Here is an 18,483-nt window from a genome sequence, read left to right as displayed (position 1 = left end):
CCCCAGCTCCGCCTTCTCCGGAACCACCGACACCAACGCCACGGGGACCTCCTCGTTCCAGAGTTTGAGTAGGTTGAGGTGGTAAATCTGTAGCGCCCCACCCCTGTCCGTTCGCTTCACCTCATAGTCGACGTCCCCGACTCGCCGTGTGACCTCAAAGGGTCCTTGCCACTTGGCGACTAATTTAGAGCTCGATGTGGGCAACAGTACGAGTACTTTCTCTCCCGGTGCAAACTCTCTAAGGCGCGTACCCTTGTCGTACAGGCGGGTTTGCTGTTCTTGGGCCTGCTGCAAATTCTCCTGGGTTAGTTGTGTGAGTGTGTGGAGTTTTGCACGCAGGTCAATAACGTATTGAATTTCATTTTTGCTTGGTGAAGGTCCCTCCTCCCAGTTTTCTCGCAGCACATCTAAAGTGCCGCGCGGCTTACGCCCATATAATAATTCAAATGGGGAGAACCCCGTGGAGGCTTGGGGGACCTCTCGCACTGCAAAGAGCAAGGGTTCGAGCCATTTATCCCAGTTACGCGCGTCCTCACTTACAAATTTCTTAATTATGTTTTTAAGGGTGCGATTAAACCGTTCCACTAAGCCGTCCATTTGTGGGTGATAAACGCTGCTGTGGATCGGCTTAATACCTAATAACCCATACAGTTCGTTCAGTGTTCGTGACATAAACGAGGTGCCTTGATCAGTCAGAATCTCTTTCGGGATTCCAACTCGGGAGATGATGCGGAAGAGCGCCTCCACAATACTGCGTGCTGAGATATTGTGAAGAGGCACTGCTGCTGGGTATCGCGTTGCATAGTCCACCAGAACTAATATAAAGCGGTACCCTCGTGTTGACCGATCTAATGGCCCGACGAGATCCATTCCAATTCTTTCGAATGGGGTCTCGATTAACGGTAGAGGGTGCAAAGGCGCTTTTGGAATGGCCGCTGGATTTACTAACTGGCATTCGCGGCATGCCGTACACCACCTACGGACATCGCCGCGAATCCCCGGCCAATAGAATCGGGCCATTATTCGGGCTAGTGTTTTATCCTGCCCTAAGTGTCCAGCCATGGGATTAAAGTGAGCCGCCTGGAATACCAATTCCCGGCAGCTCTTCAGAATTAAAATCTGCGTGACTCGCTCTTTAGTTTGAGTGTCCTGCGTCACTCGGTATAATCTATCCTTCATAATCGTGAAGTAGGGGAAGGACGGGGTGGCGTTCGGCTGGAGCGTTTGACCATCGATTACTCTCACTTGGTCAAAAGCATGCCGCAGAGTCTCGTCTCGCGATTGCTCTAATGGGAAATCCGCAAGGGATTCCCCAACAGAGAGAGGAGGAGCCGGCGGCTCCTCACTCTGGCGCGGAGATGACGTAGACGGCTCTGTGACAGCTGCTCCCGCCAAAGCGACACCGGGACCTCCCCCTGTCAAATGGCAGGACCCACTCTTGACTAGGTGTGTCATTAAACCACGAAATCCCGGCCAATCAGTCCCCAAAATTAAACAGTGGGTAAGGCGAGGATTAACCGCCGCCTTCACTATAAATTTTTCCCCTCTGAAAATAATGTGGACTGACACTAAAGGGTAGTTGTGAACATCCCCGTGCACACACAACACCTTCACCAATTGTGCTCCCCCCAATGCCTCGTCTTGCACCAGGTTTTGGTGGATTGAGGTCTGATTACAGCCAGAATCCACCAACGCCTGATATGTATCCCCTTGGATACTCACCGGTATGCGATATGCTCCGGCCCGATCGAGGGCGGCTCCTGGCACGTTGCGGATCCGAACCACCGCGCCCACCTCCATTATCGAGCACTGCTGTTGGAGGTGGCCCGGTTCCCCGCAGCGCCAGCAAAACGGCTCGGGCTTCCTCTCTGCACTAGTGCTCTGGGGCTCACTCATCTGAGGGGGGGGAGAGACAGACACAGAAGGGAGACACGGAAGGGCACCGCAGGTGCGGCGGGCCGGCTGAGGTGGCGCCGGCCCCCGTCTCCGCGGTGGGGGAATGGGGCGAGGAGAAGACACAGGAGGAGGGGAGAGAGAGAGAGAGGAGAGAAGACAAGAGGTCATCTGCTGTCCTGCTGTCGGGACAGCCGCCAGATGATCCTCTGCCAGCTCGATTGCCTGATCCAGCGACGCCGGGCGGTGGCACTGGACCCACTCTGCGGTTCCCGCTGGTAGACACACGACGAACTGTTCCAGTACCACCTGGTCGATGAGTCCCTCGGCGTCACAGTTGTCGGCCCTCAACCACTGCAAGCAGGCATCCTGGAGTTGCTTGCCAAACGCGAACGGCCGGCCGACTTCCTCCAAGCGCAGAGTGCAGAAACGCTGATGTTGTTGCTCCGGGGTGCGTCCCACCCACTGGAGGACGGCCCGGCGAATGTCCGCGTAGGCCAGCCGGCGGTTGGCGGGGAGCTGTAGCACGGCCAGCTGCGCCTCTCCCATTAGCAGGGGGAGGAGGCGCGCCGCGCGCTGTTCCACTGGCCACCCCGAGGTCTCTGCTACCTGCTCAAAGAGCGTGAAGAATGCCTCGGGTTCGTCCTGTGGGCCCATCTTTGTGAGGGTGAGGGGGGAAGGGCCTGCGGCGGTGGAGTTGGTGGACCCCGCCGACGCGAGGAGGTGCCGGAACGCCCGACGATCTTCCTGTTGCGCCAGCACCAGGGCCTCGAACCGTTGTTCTTGCTCCTTTCGGAGGGCGAGCAGCGCCTGGTGCTGGCTCTGTTGGGCCGTGGCGAGGGCGTGGATCAGGTTGGCGAAGGTGGAGGACTCCATGGGGCTGTTGTCTTCTGTGCTCGAGTCCCGGGTTTCGACACCACTGTAGCAGTCCATGTAGATGGGTGGAGCACAGAAGGACGGCAGGACAGAACTGTTTTAACAAAACTCTCTTTTATTTGCACTTTTCAGTTGCACGCACACACATCAGCCGTCTGGTTGTGGAGAGAGTCCCTCTGCTCTCACTCTCTCTCCTTAAGAAGGGCGTGGTCACTGGGAAGACACACAAACATCAATTAACAACAGGTGTAGTGATTCTGCCACTTAACTTCCCTGACTCCGCCCTCCTGTCACAGACCGATGCTAGACCACGCCCCCGCTGCCACACTGACTTTATGTTAGGACTGTTAATGTTATAGTCATGTTGTCTGTTGTTGCCCAAATGAGGATGGGTTCCCTTTTGAGTCTGGTTCCTCTCGTGGTTTCTTCCTCATGTCATCTGAGGGAGTTTTTCCTTGCCACCGTCGCCACAGGCTTCATCATTGGGGATAGATTAGGGATAAAATGAGCTCATGTTTTGAGCCGTTCAAATTCTCTAAAGCTGCTTTGCGACAATGTTTATTGTTAAAAGCGCTATACAAATAAACTTGACTTGACTAGTGATATTGATGGTGGTGGTGTTGGTGATGGAGGTGTTGGTAATGGTGGTGGTGGGGATGTTGGAGGTGGTGGTATTGCTGATGGAGGTGGTGTTGGTGATGGTGGTGGTGTTGGTGATGATGGAGGTGGTGTTGGTGATGGTGGTGATGGAGGTGGTGTTGGTGATGGAGGTGGTGTTAGTGATGGTGCTGATGGAGGTGGTGTTGATGGTAGAGGTGCTGATGGTGATGTTGGTATTGGAGGTGGTGGTATTGGTGGTGTTAGTGGTGGGTGTCTACAACTGTTAGTAAATGTGTTATTTCACAGATCATTGGCTAATATTTGTCAAGCTAACAGTTTGTGACAGAGTAATCCAATGCAACACTCTGCTGACTTCAGCCCCGTTTGAGAGGTAAAGCTCCACTACTCCAGTCATCCAATCACCGATTAATGCAGACATTTTCTTTGCCAAGTACCTCAAAGGCAAACTGAGTTAAAGAAGGTGGACTGCAGTATGATGGTGATAGCCCATTGATTCATGCTAATTCAGTGGAAATGAGCAGTGAGCACTCCTACATCCCATTAGCTTTACTGTTTCACTTATGGTCTCATCTAGAATCAATGGAGTTAACTTTTTATCATTTGCTGTCCTGGGGCTCCATTTCACTTAAAATCTGCTGAAGCAGAACATCATCCTCTTAGAGTAGGAATCTATTATAGACATTTTCACTTTCTTTTTTAGTTACAGTCAGAGGTAAAAATGGACCCATAAACCTGCAAAGAGTGTTTCAGGTTAAGTGTTCGATCAGCCATGATTTAAGTCAGAGTGGGCTGAGGAACCTGGGATGAAGGATTATCAAAGCAATAAGAGATGAAGAAGAGGGTTAAACGAGTAAAGCGGATATAAAAAGAGAGAGACATCTGAGTGGCAGCGTGATCAGTTCAGCCTGTGTTCATTTCCAGGTGCTTTATGAGTGGAGCTCACAGAAAGCTGAGGAAGGACTTTTTCTTGCCATTTTATTCCAGTAAAATGAACAAATACTAAACATTCAGAAAATGCACCAATAGAGAGGCGGACAAATCAGTAGATATCTGTGCTATAATAATTTATTCATTTACAGCAATCAAGTCGGGCGGTACGGTGGTGTAGTGGTTCGCGCTGTTGTCTCACAGCAAGAAGGTCTGGGTTCGAGCCCCGTGGCTGGCGAGGGCCTTTCTGTGTGGACTTTGCATGTTCTCCCCGTGTCCGCGTGGGTTTCCTCCGGGTGCTCCGGTTTCCCCCACAGTCCAAAGACATGCAGGTTAGGTTAACTGGTGACTCTAAATTGAGCGTAGGTGTGAATGTGAGTGTGAATGGTTGTCTGTGTCTATGTGTCAGCCCTGTGATGACCTGGCGACTTGTCCAGGGTGTACCCCGCCTTTCGCCCGTAGTCAGCTGGGATAGGATCCAGCTTGCCTGCGACCCTGTAGAACAGGATAAAGTGGCTACAGATAATGAGATGAGCAATCAAGTCGGTTCAACAACCAGAAAACAAACAAACAAACAAACAAAAAAAGAAAATCTGCTCCTTACTGAATACTTTAAATGTTCTTATTTATTTTCTCTCCATCTGTTGATCTCTGGACGACAGGGCAAACTGCACCATGTTGACATGTTTTGGTTAAATGTCAACATCAAGCGCTTTACAGACATCCTTGTTCTGAATCCTATGACCTGCTGCACTAGACACATCAGCTGAGACACCATCTTGTTGACACTAGAATGGTTTTACTTGGCGGATTAATCAGTGTACATGGAGGACATGATTTTTTTTATTTATTTATGACATTCTTGGCGCAATGCAAATGGAGCAAAATAAAGTTTGGTGTGAGGATGTTACTTCATAGACACAACTTGAGAGGACATATAGACATGAGCTGGACTAGAATCCATCCATCCATTATCTGTAGCCACTTTATCCTGTTCTACAGGGTCGCAGGCAAGCTGGAGCCTATCCCAGCTGACTATGGGTGAAAGGCGGGGTACACCCTGGACAAGTCGCCAGGTCATCACAGGGCTGACACATAGACACAGACAACCATTCACACTCACATTCACACCTACGCTCAATTTAGAGTCACCAGTTAACCTAACCTGCATGTCTTTGGACTGTGGGGGAAACCGGAGCACCCGGAGGAAACCCACGCGGACACGGGGAGAACATGCAAACTCCGCACAGAAAGGCCCTCGTTGGCCGCTGGGCTTGAATCCAGGACCTCCTTGCTGTGAGGTGACAGCACTAACCACTACACCACCGTGCCGCCCCTGAACTAGAATCATATCTGTTAATATCTGGGATTGGAAACTTCATAGCTCCTAGTAGCATTGGCCACGTGGTATACAGTACAATCGTGTGCTAATTTGTTTCTGTATTAATACAATTAACTCGCTAGCTACCTGGCCATGTGTTATTACATTAACCATGAGCGAACAAGTTATTTTTTTTTGACACACATGATCCATCACTCAGCGAGTTCCAGAATGATTCAAGATATATGAAGGGCTACAGAATACTGCAGAGACGACGTCCAGGGAGCTGAAAGAGAAGCACTTTTCTGAACCAGATAATAAATAATAAAACCCTAAACATGATGTGCTGTTTGTGGAGCCATTCAGTGTTTGAAAATGAAGGCCATGTTAAAGGCACAGTAATACACCATCATACATCATACACATTGCTCGTATGCGCAGTTATTACAATGCTTTAAAGCAGACTCTGCCTCCACTCTGGACCGTGTTAAAGATTTGGAAACCCCTCCAGCTCACCATTGATTCCCCACAGAAACGAATGAAGAAATGTTTATCCCGTGTAGCAGCTGCAGTTATTGAGCAGCTCATGGTGTTTGGCTAAGCGTCAGATTTCAGCTCTCAGCACCTTTATACTGCAATCCAATGAAACAGCCACCTCAGGGAGATTCCTTCACTTCGAGTGAGTGGAATGGGACAGCCGAGCCCTTAGAGGCTCAATTAAAGAGCTCGGGCCGTGACTAAACACTGCCCAAGGTTGCTGCTAAAAAAGACAAATTCGCAGTGAAGCTAACAGAGCAGCTGACACTTATTCCATCATCGAGCGCACACTTCAAATCAAGAACATGCAGCACAGCCTGGACCAGCTTCTCCCAGACATCAGATCAGCAACAGCCAACAAAACCACGACTCAATATATCGTATACTTCATAGACATATATAGGTATAAAGAAAAAAAAGCTGATTTTAAAAAGATATATATAATCTGGTAACTCCTTGATCACTGATGATATTCATGTAGTGACAGAATATAATGCAAAATTATGACTTGATACCACATAAAAACTCTTACTCTCTGGTTGAAATTGAATTGAATTTATTAATTTAGTTCTATACTGATATCAGTATCGGAGTATTTGCCAAAATTTAACACCAAACCAACACTGAGATCAGACTCTTTATTGCTAAATTCATGTAAAAGTTCAGTTCACTATCGGAAAATTTTGCAAATCCAATCCGCTAATGATTCAGGAATCCACACTGATAGCCTTGATAGAAACGTTAAGTGCTAAATTATCCCTCATTTACAACAATAAACAATCCAATTTGAGAAAACATATATGTTTTCACATTTTATTTCTCTCTGCATCTGAAAGTTTTTTCTGTTGTGCAATTTCTCATTATTTTCCCCTCAGTTTCCACCCATGTTTGTAGTGTCCAATAATATGGGTGGCCACCAGGGTCAAAAATAACAAATTCTTGAATAGTTAGATTAGATTAGATAGAACTTTATTGATCCCTTTGGGAGGGTTCCCTCAGGGAAATAAAAAATTCCAGCAGCATCATTACAGGATAAACAGAGAATAGAAAATATAGAAAACTTCTAGATAAATTAAGAATTTATATGAAAAAAGTCCAGCAGGAGAAGTATTGCACATTATATTGCACATTTATATTGCACATTGTCCAGTATTGCTTTTTGTCAGGCTAGGCTACTGCTCCTTCCCGTCCTCTGTCCTCCTGTTACCCCTCCTCCCCCCCAGAGAGGAGTTGTACAGTCTGATGGCGTGAGGGACAAAGGAGTTTTTGAGTCTGTTCGTCCTGCACTTGGGAAGGAGCATTCTGTCACTGAACAGGCTCCTCTGGTTGCTGATGATGGTGTGCAGAGGGTGACTGGCATCATCCATGATGTTCAGTAGTTTGTCCATAGTCCTTTTCTCTGCCACCGTCACCAGAGAGTCCAGCTTCATGCCGACCACAGAGCCGGCCCGCCTGATCAGTTTGTCCAGCCTGGATGTGTCCTTCTTGGATGTGCTGCCCCCCCAGCACACCACGGTGTAAAACAGGACACTGGCAACCACAGACTGATAGAACATCCACAGGAGCTTCCTGCAGATGTTAAAGGACCGCAGCCTCCTCAGGAAGTATAGCCTGCTCTGTCCCTTCCTGTACAGGTGGTTGGTGTTGCAAGTCCAGTCCAGCTTGCTGTTCAGCCACAGCCTGAGGTACTTGTAGGAATCCACAGCCTCCACCTCGACTCCCTCGATCAGAATTAGTCATGACCTTGGTCTGGACCTCCCAAAGTCAATGACCAGCTCCTTGGTCTTCGAGGTGTTGGGCTGCAGATGGTTCCTGTTGCACCACACAGCAAAGTCCCTCACCAGGCTCCTATACTCCTCCTCTCCATCATCCCTGATACACCCCATGATGGCTGTCATCGGCGAACTTCTGAATGTGACACAGCTCCGAGTTGTAGCAGAAGTCCGCGGTGTCCAGGGTGTAGAGAAGAGGGACCAGCACCATGCCCTGGGGTGCTCCAGTGCTGCTAATCACAGTGTCAGATGTGATGTCCTTCAGCCTGATGTACCGTGGCCTGTCGGTGAGGTAGCCGGAGATCCAGGTGACCAGGCAGGGGTCCACTCGCATCCTGTTCAGTTTGTCCTGAAGCATAAGGGGCTGGATGGTATTGAAGGCACTTGAAAAGTCCAAGAAGAGGATCCTCACTGTGCCATTTCCCTTATCCAGATGCGAGTGGGCTCGGTGTAGCAGGTAGAAGATGGCGTCTTCCACACCAACACCTGCCCAATACACAAACTGCAGACAGTCCTGGGCGTGTTGCACCTGGGGTCTGAGGAGGCTGAGGAAGAGCTGCTCCAATGTCTTCATCAGATGTGAAGTGAGTGCCACCAGTCGGAAGTCGTTCAGCTCGCTGGGCCGGTTCTTCTTGGGAACTGGAACGATGCATGATGTCTTCCAGAGGGTTGGCACTCTCCCCAGCTGCAGGCTGAGGTTGAAGATGCATTGGAGTGGTTCACCCAGTTCAGCAGTGTAGGTCTTCAGTAGTCGGGGACACACCTTGTCCGGGCCTGCTGCTTTCCTGGGGTGAAGCTTCCTCATTTGACCTCTGACCTGGTCTGCAGTGATGCATGGAGGAGTCTGTGTTGAGGTAGGGGAGGAGGAGAAGGAGGCTGCTACGATGACTGGGGGGAGGTGTGTTGAGGGAAGAAGGAGAGATGGCTGCAGTGAGGGGGGGTGTGGGCTGGTTGAACCGGTTGAAGAAGTCATTCAGCTCGTTCGCCCTCTCCACTGTCCCCTCAATGACTCTGGTCTTTGTATTGTGGCTTGTGATGGTTTTCACACCTTCCCAGACCTCCCTCATGCTGTTCTTCTTCAGCTTCTGCTCCATTTTTCTCCTGTAGCTGTCCTTAGCTTCCCTCACACAGCGTTTCACCTCCTGCTGTGCTGCCTTCATTGCCTCCCTGTCCCTGCTCCTGAAGGCGGCCTTCTTCCTGTTGAGGACAGCTTTGACTTCCATGGCTTGTTATTAGGGCAACACCATACAGTCTTAGCAGGGGAGACCACATCTACACAGAAGTTGAGGTAATCCATCAGACAATGTGTCAGCCCCTCTATGTCCTCACAGTGTGGGCTAAGCAGCACATCCCAGCCCGTGATGTCATAACAGTCTCTGAGGGAGTCTTCCATTTCAGGGGACCACCTCCTGATGGAGCTAGTTGTTGCAGGCTGCCTTTGAACCGGGGGGGGGGGGGGGGGGGGGGGTGTACTTCGGCTGTAGAAGAACCAGGTTGTGGTCAGACTTCCCTAGTGGGGGGAGGGGTGTGACTCTGTATGCATCCCTCACATTAGCATACAGCAAGTCAATTGTCCTGCTGTTCCTTGTTGGACAATCCACAGCCTGGTAAAAAGCAGCCAAAGTAGAGTCCAAAGTAGTGTGATTAAAGTCCCCAGAAATGATAAATGCCTCAGGGTGCTGTGTCTGCAGCCTTGCTGTGACAGAGTGAATCCTCTCACATGCAGCGGCTGCCTCTGCCCTCAGAGGGATGTAAACACAGATGGTGATCACGTGACTGAACTCCCTTGGCAGATAATATGGCCGCAGTCTAACGGCTAGCAGCTCCAAGTCCAGGCAACATAAGATTGTCTTTACGGAGATATGTCCTGGGTTACACCAGCGGTTGTTAACATAAGTGATGAGTCCCCCACCTTTGCTTTTCCCGCATGCTTTAGTGTCTCTGTCGGCTCTCACAGCAGTGAATCCCTGCAGGTCCATGTTAGCATCTGGTACGAGGTGGGTTAGCCATGTCTCCGTAAAGATAAATAAGCTGCTCTCCTGGTAAATCCGCTGGTTGTTCAGTGCAGATAGCTCGTCAACCTTATTCGGCAGTGAGTTCACATTCCCCATGATAACGGAGGGAATGGATGGTTTGCAGCGCCGCCAGTTGTTCGCTAGCCTAGCCTTTAGCTTAGCCCCGGCTTTGCAGCCCCTGGGTTTCCTCCTCAGCTCTGCCGGGATGGGGTGTCGTATCCCGGCTCGTCCCATTGTTTTCAGGGCCAGCAGCTCCTCTCTCGAATAAGGGAGAAAACTGGCTCCTGGTTGTGTGTTAAAGTTAAAAATATCCATGGGATATGAAGAAAAACACACCATGTCTTTGTAAGAAGAGCAGAAAAGTAAAAAGTGGAAAAAAGAGGTTTAAAGAGCTAAGAACTACTGGAGAGGCAGCTGTCTCACACAGCGCCAAAATTAAAAAAAAAAAGAAAAAAAGGTAAGGTTATTTATCATCGGGTGATTTGTCTCTGTGCTATCTGCTGATTGGTAAAACTTTACAGTTTCTTAAAAAAATAAAAATGGGTCATAAAGTTGGTAAAAAAAAAAGCTCTGATTTAATCCCCCTTTTTTCTTCATAAACCTTGAGTTAAAAAAAAAAACTGAAACATGCCATTGTTCATGCGTTCCCTTTGTCACAATTAAAAATGGGTTTCATTGACCTGGATTGTGCTTCCCAGGTGCAGAAGTGATGTTCAGGACACACGTGCAAGCTCTTTGTGTCTTTATTTGGGTTATTGCATAAATTAACATTATTAGTCACTTCAGCAGTTAAAGGAAAAGAAAATAAGAAATCAAATTCCTCCACACTGTCGGGGGAAAAAAAAAAGGTTTCGTTCCTTGTCTCAAGGGTGGTAGAAATATTTCTATCCTGATGGGTGTGGTCTCTTCCAGGATGACCCGCCCCGTCCACAGGACATGAGGGTGCATTGAATGGTTTATTGAGGACGATAAGGAGGTAAATCATATGCTAACGGCTTCACGCTCACCCTCAACACACAACTGAGAGAGTGGGGAGATTTGTTCATCATCATCATCATCATCATCATCATCATCACACCACAAACTCTCTTCAGCAGACTTCTCGAGACCCCAACACCTTACTAACACCTTACTTTTTTATCACCTGTCCATCAAACATCCACAGACATTTAATAAATTGAACCCTATGGCTAAAAATGTACAGCTGCGCACAACAGCGTGGAATTAATTATATTTCATTTCACAGTTTATAACACATGATAATTACTTCATTAAAAACACCAAATGTGTAACTGGGTTTGTGATGCTTTTCAGTCATTATGTAAAGCTACCTGAAAGCGTGAAATGTGTAAAATTGCTTTACCGTACTTACAGAGTGTGATTTCATTTTCTTTTAATGGCAAGCTTTTTTCCCCTCTCCGACGTCCATGAGATTTGATTTGATTCGATTTGGTTGGAGAAAAACAATTTGTTCCATGTGCCTCTCCAAGCAAAGAATAGCGACGTGAACTACATGAAGCGATGTTATGTCACTGACCTGACATGTCCCGATTAACTCCGAGCGCCAGGCCGTCTTTGACCCACAGGACCATGCCATGATAGCCGGTGATCGCGCATGGGAGAGTTACAGGCTGCCCTGCCACCACCACCACGTCATGAGGCTGCTGAATGAACACGGCGCAGGAAGCTGAAACAGAGAAGGAAAATAAACGGGACCATCACTTGATCATGATCACACTTTGAGAGGGTAAAAAAAAAGAGATTTTATTTGAAGAGTGACAGTAAATGATCACACTCACATACACACAGCAATGATGCAGAACAAGAACAACACAACAATTTTGACTGAAGATGCAGAAAATGATACAAGTCTGTCCTTCATGGAGTGTTTATTAATTTTTAAATGTAAAAAATAAAACACTCTGTGTTATGCTGTTATAGGAAAATAAGGGTGAAGCCATGGTCTCATGATGAGAGAAGCAGCTTTGGGACCAAAAGGTTGCCAGTTCAATTCCCTGGACCAGTAGGAATGGCTTAAGTGCCCTTGAGCAAACACCTAACCCCCAACTGCTCCCCAGGCTGCTCTGGGTGTGGTGTATATCACTCTGGATAAGAGCATCTGCTCAATGCCATTAATGTAATTAGGCATATCAGACACTCACTGGCGGTGCTGTGAAAATTGTCCATGCAGACGCTCATCTAAGTTTCCAAACCTGTCACTGCTTAACTCTTGAATATTTTCTATCATGAATTCTATCATTAAAAAGCTTATAATCTCCGCTTTCCAGAGAAATGTATCTGGTTACTATCTGTTCAGTACTTTGGGAGTAACGGCTGGTTGAAGTTGGTACAACAGAGTAAAAACTCTGCTTGTGGGATGTCGGGAAACTGCTGGTGCTTTTCTTTTTGAGTCACGGGAAAGCACTCAGTCTCTCTCTCTCTCTCTCTCTCTCGCTCTCTCTTCTGATTGGTTTCCCACTGGATTACTTGTCAATTTCAATCAGATCACTTTTATAGGGATGTTCTCTCACTCTCACTGTTTCTGATGAAGGATTCAGCAAAATTTTCCCTCTGCTAGTTTTGATGTTCTGATTCACGGGAGACTTTGAAGTGAGTTTTCAGAGCTTTACCTACTTATTTTTACAAATCAAACTGATTCCTGTTAATAAATTTTAGAATATAACTGGAGTTGTTTTAATGAAAAATATTGAGATCTTAGTGGTCGGAATGAGATTTTTAAAAAAACGGAAGTCAGAAACGTGAGTGTCAATTTCAGTTGAGTTAATGTGAATTGTTTATTGGATGTGGATCGGACAGTTTTTTTGAGGTTCGCCTTGAAAGCTGTGAATATTAATCAAAATAATTATTGATATTTTTTCATATAAACACTAGTAGACCCTACTGAGAAATACAAAGGTGTACAGAGCACAAAGAGGGGATTAGAAATAATATTTTATTAATTTTTTATTGAGTGTACCGATTGAACGGTTTTATCTCATTAGCATAATTAATACTAACTAAATACTAATTTGCATCATTTATTTTTACAAATTTTTCAAACTTGGTATTCAGTATACAACCATCTATGTTTCTGTCAATTTCCATGTAAAAATCTTGAAAAATAGAAAAGTTATGAAGAAAAAACATTTGATATCATTGGTTAATGAGGCCCATTTTGGAACATGTGACCCTCATACAGAATATTACAACCGTGTTCTGAAAATGAAGCTGTTTTTACAATCTTTAATTTGTAATATCTCAATAACAGATAAACATATTTTAATTCTATAAAAAGTATGTTGTTCTGCATTCAGTTCTGAATTCAATGAGAGCAGTTTCAAGCAATTTGGACTGAATTTGGAGTTTCACCTGATATACCTGTAATGTAATATATATACAGTATATAATATATATATAAAATCAATAACAAGAGGGTTTGATGAAGCAGCGTTACTCTTACCACATCAAACATTGTTTTCCTCTCACAACACATCCTGGAGTGATTTATTCCTCTTATGCCACATCAATTAACCAACAATTACAATGTTTTAGTTGTTAAAGAAAAAAAAGTCATATTTTTTATCCGTTTGTAGATAGATATAATGTTGTGGAACATCTGCAATACAAGCTTTGGGACTTACTGACAGAGACACAGTCGTTACTTCACCCAAAGAAAACAAAATGCATCCCATCAAAGTGTAAACTCTTCTGTCAGAAAATCTTCTGACTGTTTAAGCGCTGATATTGGAGACTCCTTCCAAAAATATTAGACATGTTTCCTCAGAGAAAGAGTCGCCAGAGCAATGATGACGAGTTCCTTCGGTGTTCACGCGGTGACGTCAAATCAACATGGCCGCTCAGACTGAACAGCGTGAAGTTCTTATTCTTGTTGAAAAGAATTTAAAGCAGTATTGGTTTAAATCAGTTAATATACAGACACAGGACTGCGTTACATTTACAGTGGTGCTTGAAAGTTTGTGAACCCTTTAGAATTTTCTCTGTTTCTGCATAAATATGACCTAACACATCATCAGATTTTCACACAAGTCCTAAAAGTAGATAAAGAGAACCCAGTTAAACAAATGAGACAAAAATATTATACTTGGTCATTTATTTATTGAGGAAAATGATCCAATATTACACATCTGTGAGTGGCAAAAGTATGTGAACCTTTGCTTTCAGTATCTGGTGTGACCCCCTTGTGCAGCAATAACTGCAACTAAACGTTTGCGGTAACTGTTGATCAGTCCTGCACACCGGCTTGGAGGAATTTTAGCCTGTTCCTCCGTACAGAACAGCTTCAACTCTGGGATGTTGGTGGGTTTCCTCACATGAACTGCTCGCTTCAGGTCCTTCCACAAAATTTCCATTGGATTAAGGTCAGGACTTTGACTTGGCCATTCCAAAACATTCACTTTATTCTTCTTTAACCATTCTTTGGTAGAACGACTTGTGTGCGTAGGGTCGTTGTCTTGCTGCATGACCCACCTTCTCTTGAGATGCAGTTCATGGACAGATGTCCTGACATTTTCCTTTAGAATTCGCTGGTGTAATTCAGAATTCATTGTTCTGTCAGTGATGGCAAGCCGTCCTGGCCCAGATGCAGCAAAATGGGCCCAAACCATGATACTACCACCACCATGTTTCACAGATGGGAGAAGGTTCTTATGCTGGAATGCAGTGTTTTCCTTTCTCCAAACATAATGCTTCTCATTTAAACCCAAAAGTTCTATTTTGGTCTCATCCGTCCACAAAACATTTTTCCAATAGCCTTCTGGCTTGTCCACGTGATCTTTAGCAAACTGCAGACGAGCAGCAATGTTCTTTTTGGAGAGCAGTGGCTTTCTCCGTGCAACCCTGCCATGCACACCATTGTTGTTCAGTGTTCTCCTGATGGTGGACTCATGAGCATTAACATTAGCCAATGTGAGAGAGGCCTTCAGTTGCTTAGAAGTTACCCTGGGGTCCTTTGTGACCTCGCCGACTATTACACGCCTTGCTCTTGGAGTGATCTTTGTTGGTCGACCACTCCTGGGGAGGGTAACAATGGTCTTGAATTTCTTCCATTTGTACACAATCTGTCTGACTGTGGATTGGTGGAGTCCAAACTCTTTAGAGATGGTTTTGTAACCTTTTCCAGCCTGATGAGCATCAACAACGCTTTTTCTGATGTCCTCAGAAATCTCCTTTGTTCGTGCCATGATACACTTCCACAAACATGTGTTGTGAAGATCAGACTTTGATAGATCCCTGTTCTTTAAATAAAACAAGGTGCCCACTCACACCTGATTGTCATCCCATTGATTGAAAACACCTGACTCTAATTTCACCTTCAAATTAACTGCTAATCCAAGAGGTTCACATACTTTTGCCACTCACAGATATGTAATATTGGATCATTTTCCTCAATAAATAAATGACCAAGTATAATATTTTTGTCTCATTTGTTTAACTGGGTTCTCTTTATCTACTTTTAGGACTTGTGTGAAAATCTGATGATGTTTTAGGTCATATTTATGCAGAAATATAGAAAATTCTAAAGGGTTCACAAACTTCCAAGCACCACTGTATATTGTGCTTTTATAACCCCATATGATCGTCTCATCATAGAGTCTGTTGTAACAATCCAGAACGTCAGATGAGTTGTGAAATACTGAAGCTGCTTTTTCAGGTAGATTTGGTAAACATTCCTGCAAGGTGGCAATTGTATGTGTTTCTCCCCTTCTACCCCAGTGTGCACCATGTGTGCATGAAGTGTGATCTCATTAAAGCAGAAAACAGAAAGGAACGGAACGGAATGGCGAGGAGAGGAGAGGAACAGCTTCTACAGACACATCTGATGAAGCTCTAAGGAAGTGTTTGCTCAGTAAACACATCCTCTGCTCTTTCTGAACATCATATTGACATCTCAAGCAGACTTTCTGTTTTTTTGCTCTTGAAAGTGAAAGCAGATGACAACGTTTGGTTCTCTGGGGATTCCTCTGGTAGAGTTTCAATAAATTCAATAAACTCTGCCTCTCAGATAGAGTTCTCATAAATAAAACCAATCTTGTATTGATTTCAAGGAATCGCCATGGGACAACAGGTATCATTTATGCGAAAGTAATCGTAAATCGTTCACAGGAGAATTTACATTACACCAGATCCTGGATGTGGTACTCATGAAAATCCAGTTATCTGGGGAAAATGTCCTGATGCTCCTCCTGAGTTTGTAAATTTCCATATAACGAGACTCATAAACATGAACCTCATCTGATCGTATAATCAGCGATGAGAAACTTTCGCTTTGAAACTTTAGCAAGAGCGTCCTTCCTCCGGTTTGGTTTATACAACGTCCTGTCTGTTCATCTTCTATAACAGTAGCAATAATGCTTTACATGAGCAAGGGTGCATGAAGACGCCTTACATCAAGTCGAGAAGAAAAAGAAGCAGACTTAAGAAAGCCAGAGGAGTGAAAGAGGGAGTGACTTGGCGATGTGTAAACGTCTCTGAAAATTATTTTTATTCAAACCAAATACAAAAGCATTCCACAAGTGATTACATGTTTTTTTTTCAAATTCCATATGTATAAAGTATTTAAAAAAAGATGACTGCTAACCCCACCCCTTATTCGATCCCTAACCTTCACTGTAACTATTGTTCTTCCTTTTTTATTCATTATTGATTTGCACTGATGTTTGTGCTGAAAAATAAAATCTGTCAGACAGTCCTTTGTTTAAAAGTGTGATTATTCATTCATTCAAGGCTGCAAAGAAAGAAAGAAAGAAAGAAAGAAAGAAAGAAAGAAAGAAAGAAAGAAAATCAACAGTCTAAAATTATCCTTTTTTTGTGCTGAGAAAAAAAATCCAATTTGGTCTGTCATTTCAAATATGTGAACTAAGGTCTAATATTTTCCTACAAGCAACAAAAGTTTATTTAAAAGAGATGACAGATAGCAGTGATCGTTACAAAGAGGTTTAAAACTTGCCAAGGAATTCTGTGTCAAAGAATGAGTCAGCCTTGTGAGCCCAGGGGACGATGATAAGCATCAACTGCAAGGAAAGTTTATAGTTCAGATAATTCTAACATTAATATGATGGTTTAACATGGTGGTCACATGACCATGAAGTGACCAGGAAATGAACAGGAAATGTCAGAACAACATGAATGACCAACGATGAAGCGACAGGGTTGTGCTTTCCCAGTTTCCTTTCTCCAGATTTCCGCCGACATGATTTGCATAGCTTGTAGAATTCCAGAGAATTTGTCATGCTGCTCAGGAACAGCCAGTGCTGAGGATCAATAATGAACAGAAGTGATGGTGTATATGATGAAATATGATGGTGGCATCAGTCCAAGACCCTGCCGAGAGCTCCTGCAATCACGCCCTCGAGCGCTAATCCAGAGCGTCGATGCACATCTGAGCTTCGGGACGAAATTAATCACAAATGTTTCGGGAACAGGAAGAGCAGGATCCTGAGCAAGCACCACTTCCTATATGTATACTATTTTTTGTATCAATCCCACAGCATTCCTGAGTCCTGAGCTCTGATTACTCTGTCCGTGTAGTGTCAAGTCTTCTCTCTGGGTTTGTCTCAGTTCCTCTGGGTTCTCCGGTTTCATCCTACAACTCAAAAACCTGCCAGGTTATGAAGTGGCAATGTGAAATTTCTCCAAGTTGTGAAACAGCATGAGAAAGCGTTTTTCCTGGGATAGACTCCTGATAAAGTGCTTACTAATTCCTGAATGAATGAAATGTTATATTGAACTCTATAAATTGGCTTGGAACAAAAATCAGTTTGGGTTCACCCTAACTCAAATCCTAACCCTAGATTGTAATATTAAATGTGTGAAAGTTAAAAAAAATCATTGTATTGTTGCTTTAAGAGAAAAAAAAAAAGAAAAGAAATTCACCCGACTTTCCTCTCGGAGTGCAATGGTTTAAATCTGGATTTCTTTTCACACCCCAGAGGTAAATCACAACTGAATCAAGGTGAGGATTAAATTTTCCTCCATAACTCGTGCATGAAAAACAACCAGGGTTCTGAATAGTTCACCAAACAGCTGAGTATTTATATTCAGCCTTGACAAAGATATCACCAGAAAGCAGAAACCTGGCCCTCAATCAAAGCAGGATTCAAACATGTTTGTTTGAGATGATCGCAGGTGCTCGGGAGAGTAAGGACGCTTCTAACGAGGGCCTCGACTTGACGCATGAATCTGCTCATTATAGCCTGATGTTATATGTTACGTGACGTTATACTCTGTGCACCTTTTCCCCATGAGCCTGAATCAAATTAAAACAAATGAATTTTCTGATTGCGTTCCCAAAGCCTCGTTTCCTGCACCTGGAGTTGAGGATCACCAATTTGCTGTTCGCACGGCAGCTTGAGGTCTGCGCGGGTCGGATTTTTCAGTCCCGCTCCCGCCCGTGCCCGCATTGTGCAGTCCCACTCCCGCCCACGCCCACAAATAATTATGATTTTCAGTCCCGCTCCCGCTCGTGCCTGCCATATTTTGTCCCGCTCCCGCCCGCAAATCC

At 45.1% G+C, this 18,483-nt stretch overlaps 1 protein-coding gene across 1 annotated transcript in view; it reads right to left on the bottom strand.

Moving 5' to 3' along the window:
* Window positions 1-18,483, bottom strand: part of kirrel3a (kirre like nephrin family adhesion molecule 3a) — a 211,683-nt gene that overhangs the window by 67,355 nt on the left and 125,845 nt on the right. Inside the window, exon 2 of the mRNA XM_060909621.1 lies at window positions 11,500-11,649. Coding sequence (XP_060765604.1) covers window positions 11,500-11,649 — 150 coding nt within the window. The remainder of the gene's footprint in view (window positions 1-11,499; window positions 11,650-18,483) is intronic.

The sequence above is a fragment of the Neoarius graeffei genome, chromosome 25, assembly GCF_027579695.1.
Source record: "Neoarius graeffei isolate fNeoGra1 chromosome 25, fNeoGra1.pri, whole genome shotgun sequence".
In the NCBI taxonomy this organism is placed as follows: Eukaryota; Metazoa; Chordata; class Actinopteri; order Siluriformes; family Ariidae; genus Neoarius; species Neoarius graeffei.
The sequence above is the reverse complement of the archived record's forward strand: the minus strand, read 5'-3'. Positions and strand labels throughout refer to the sequence as shown.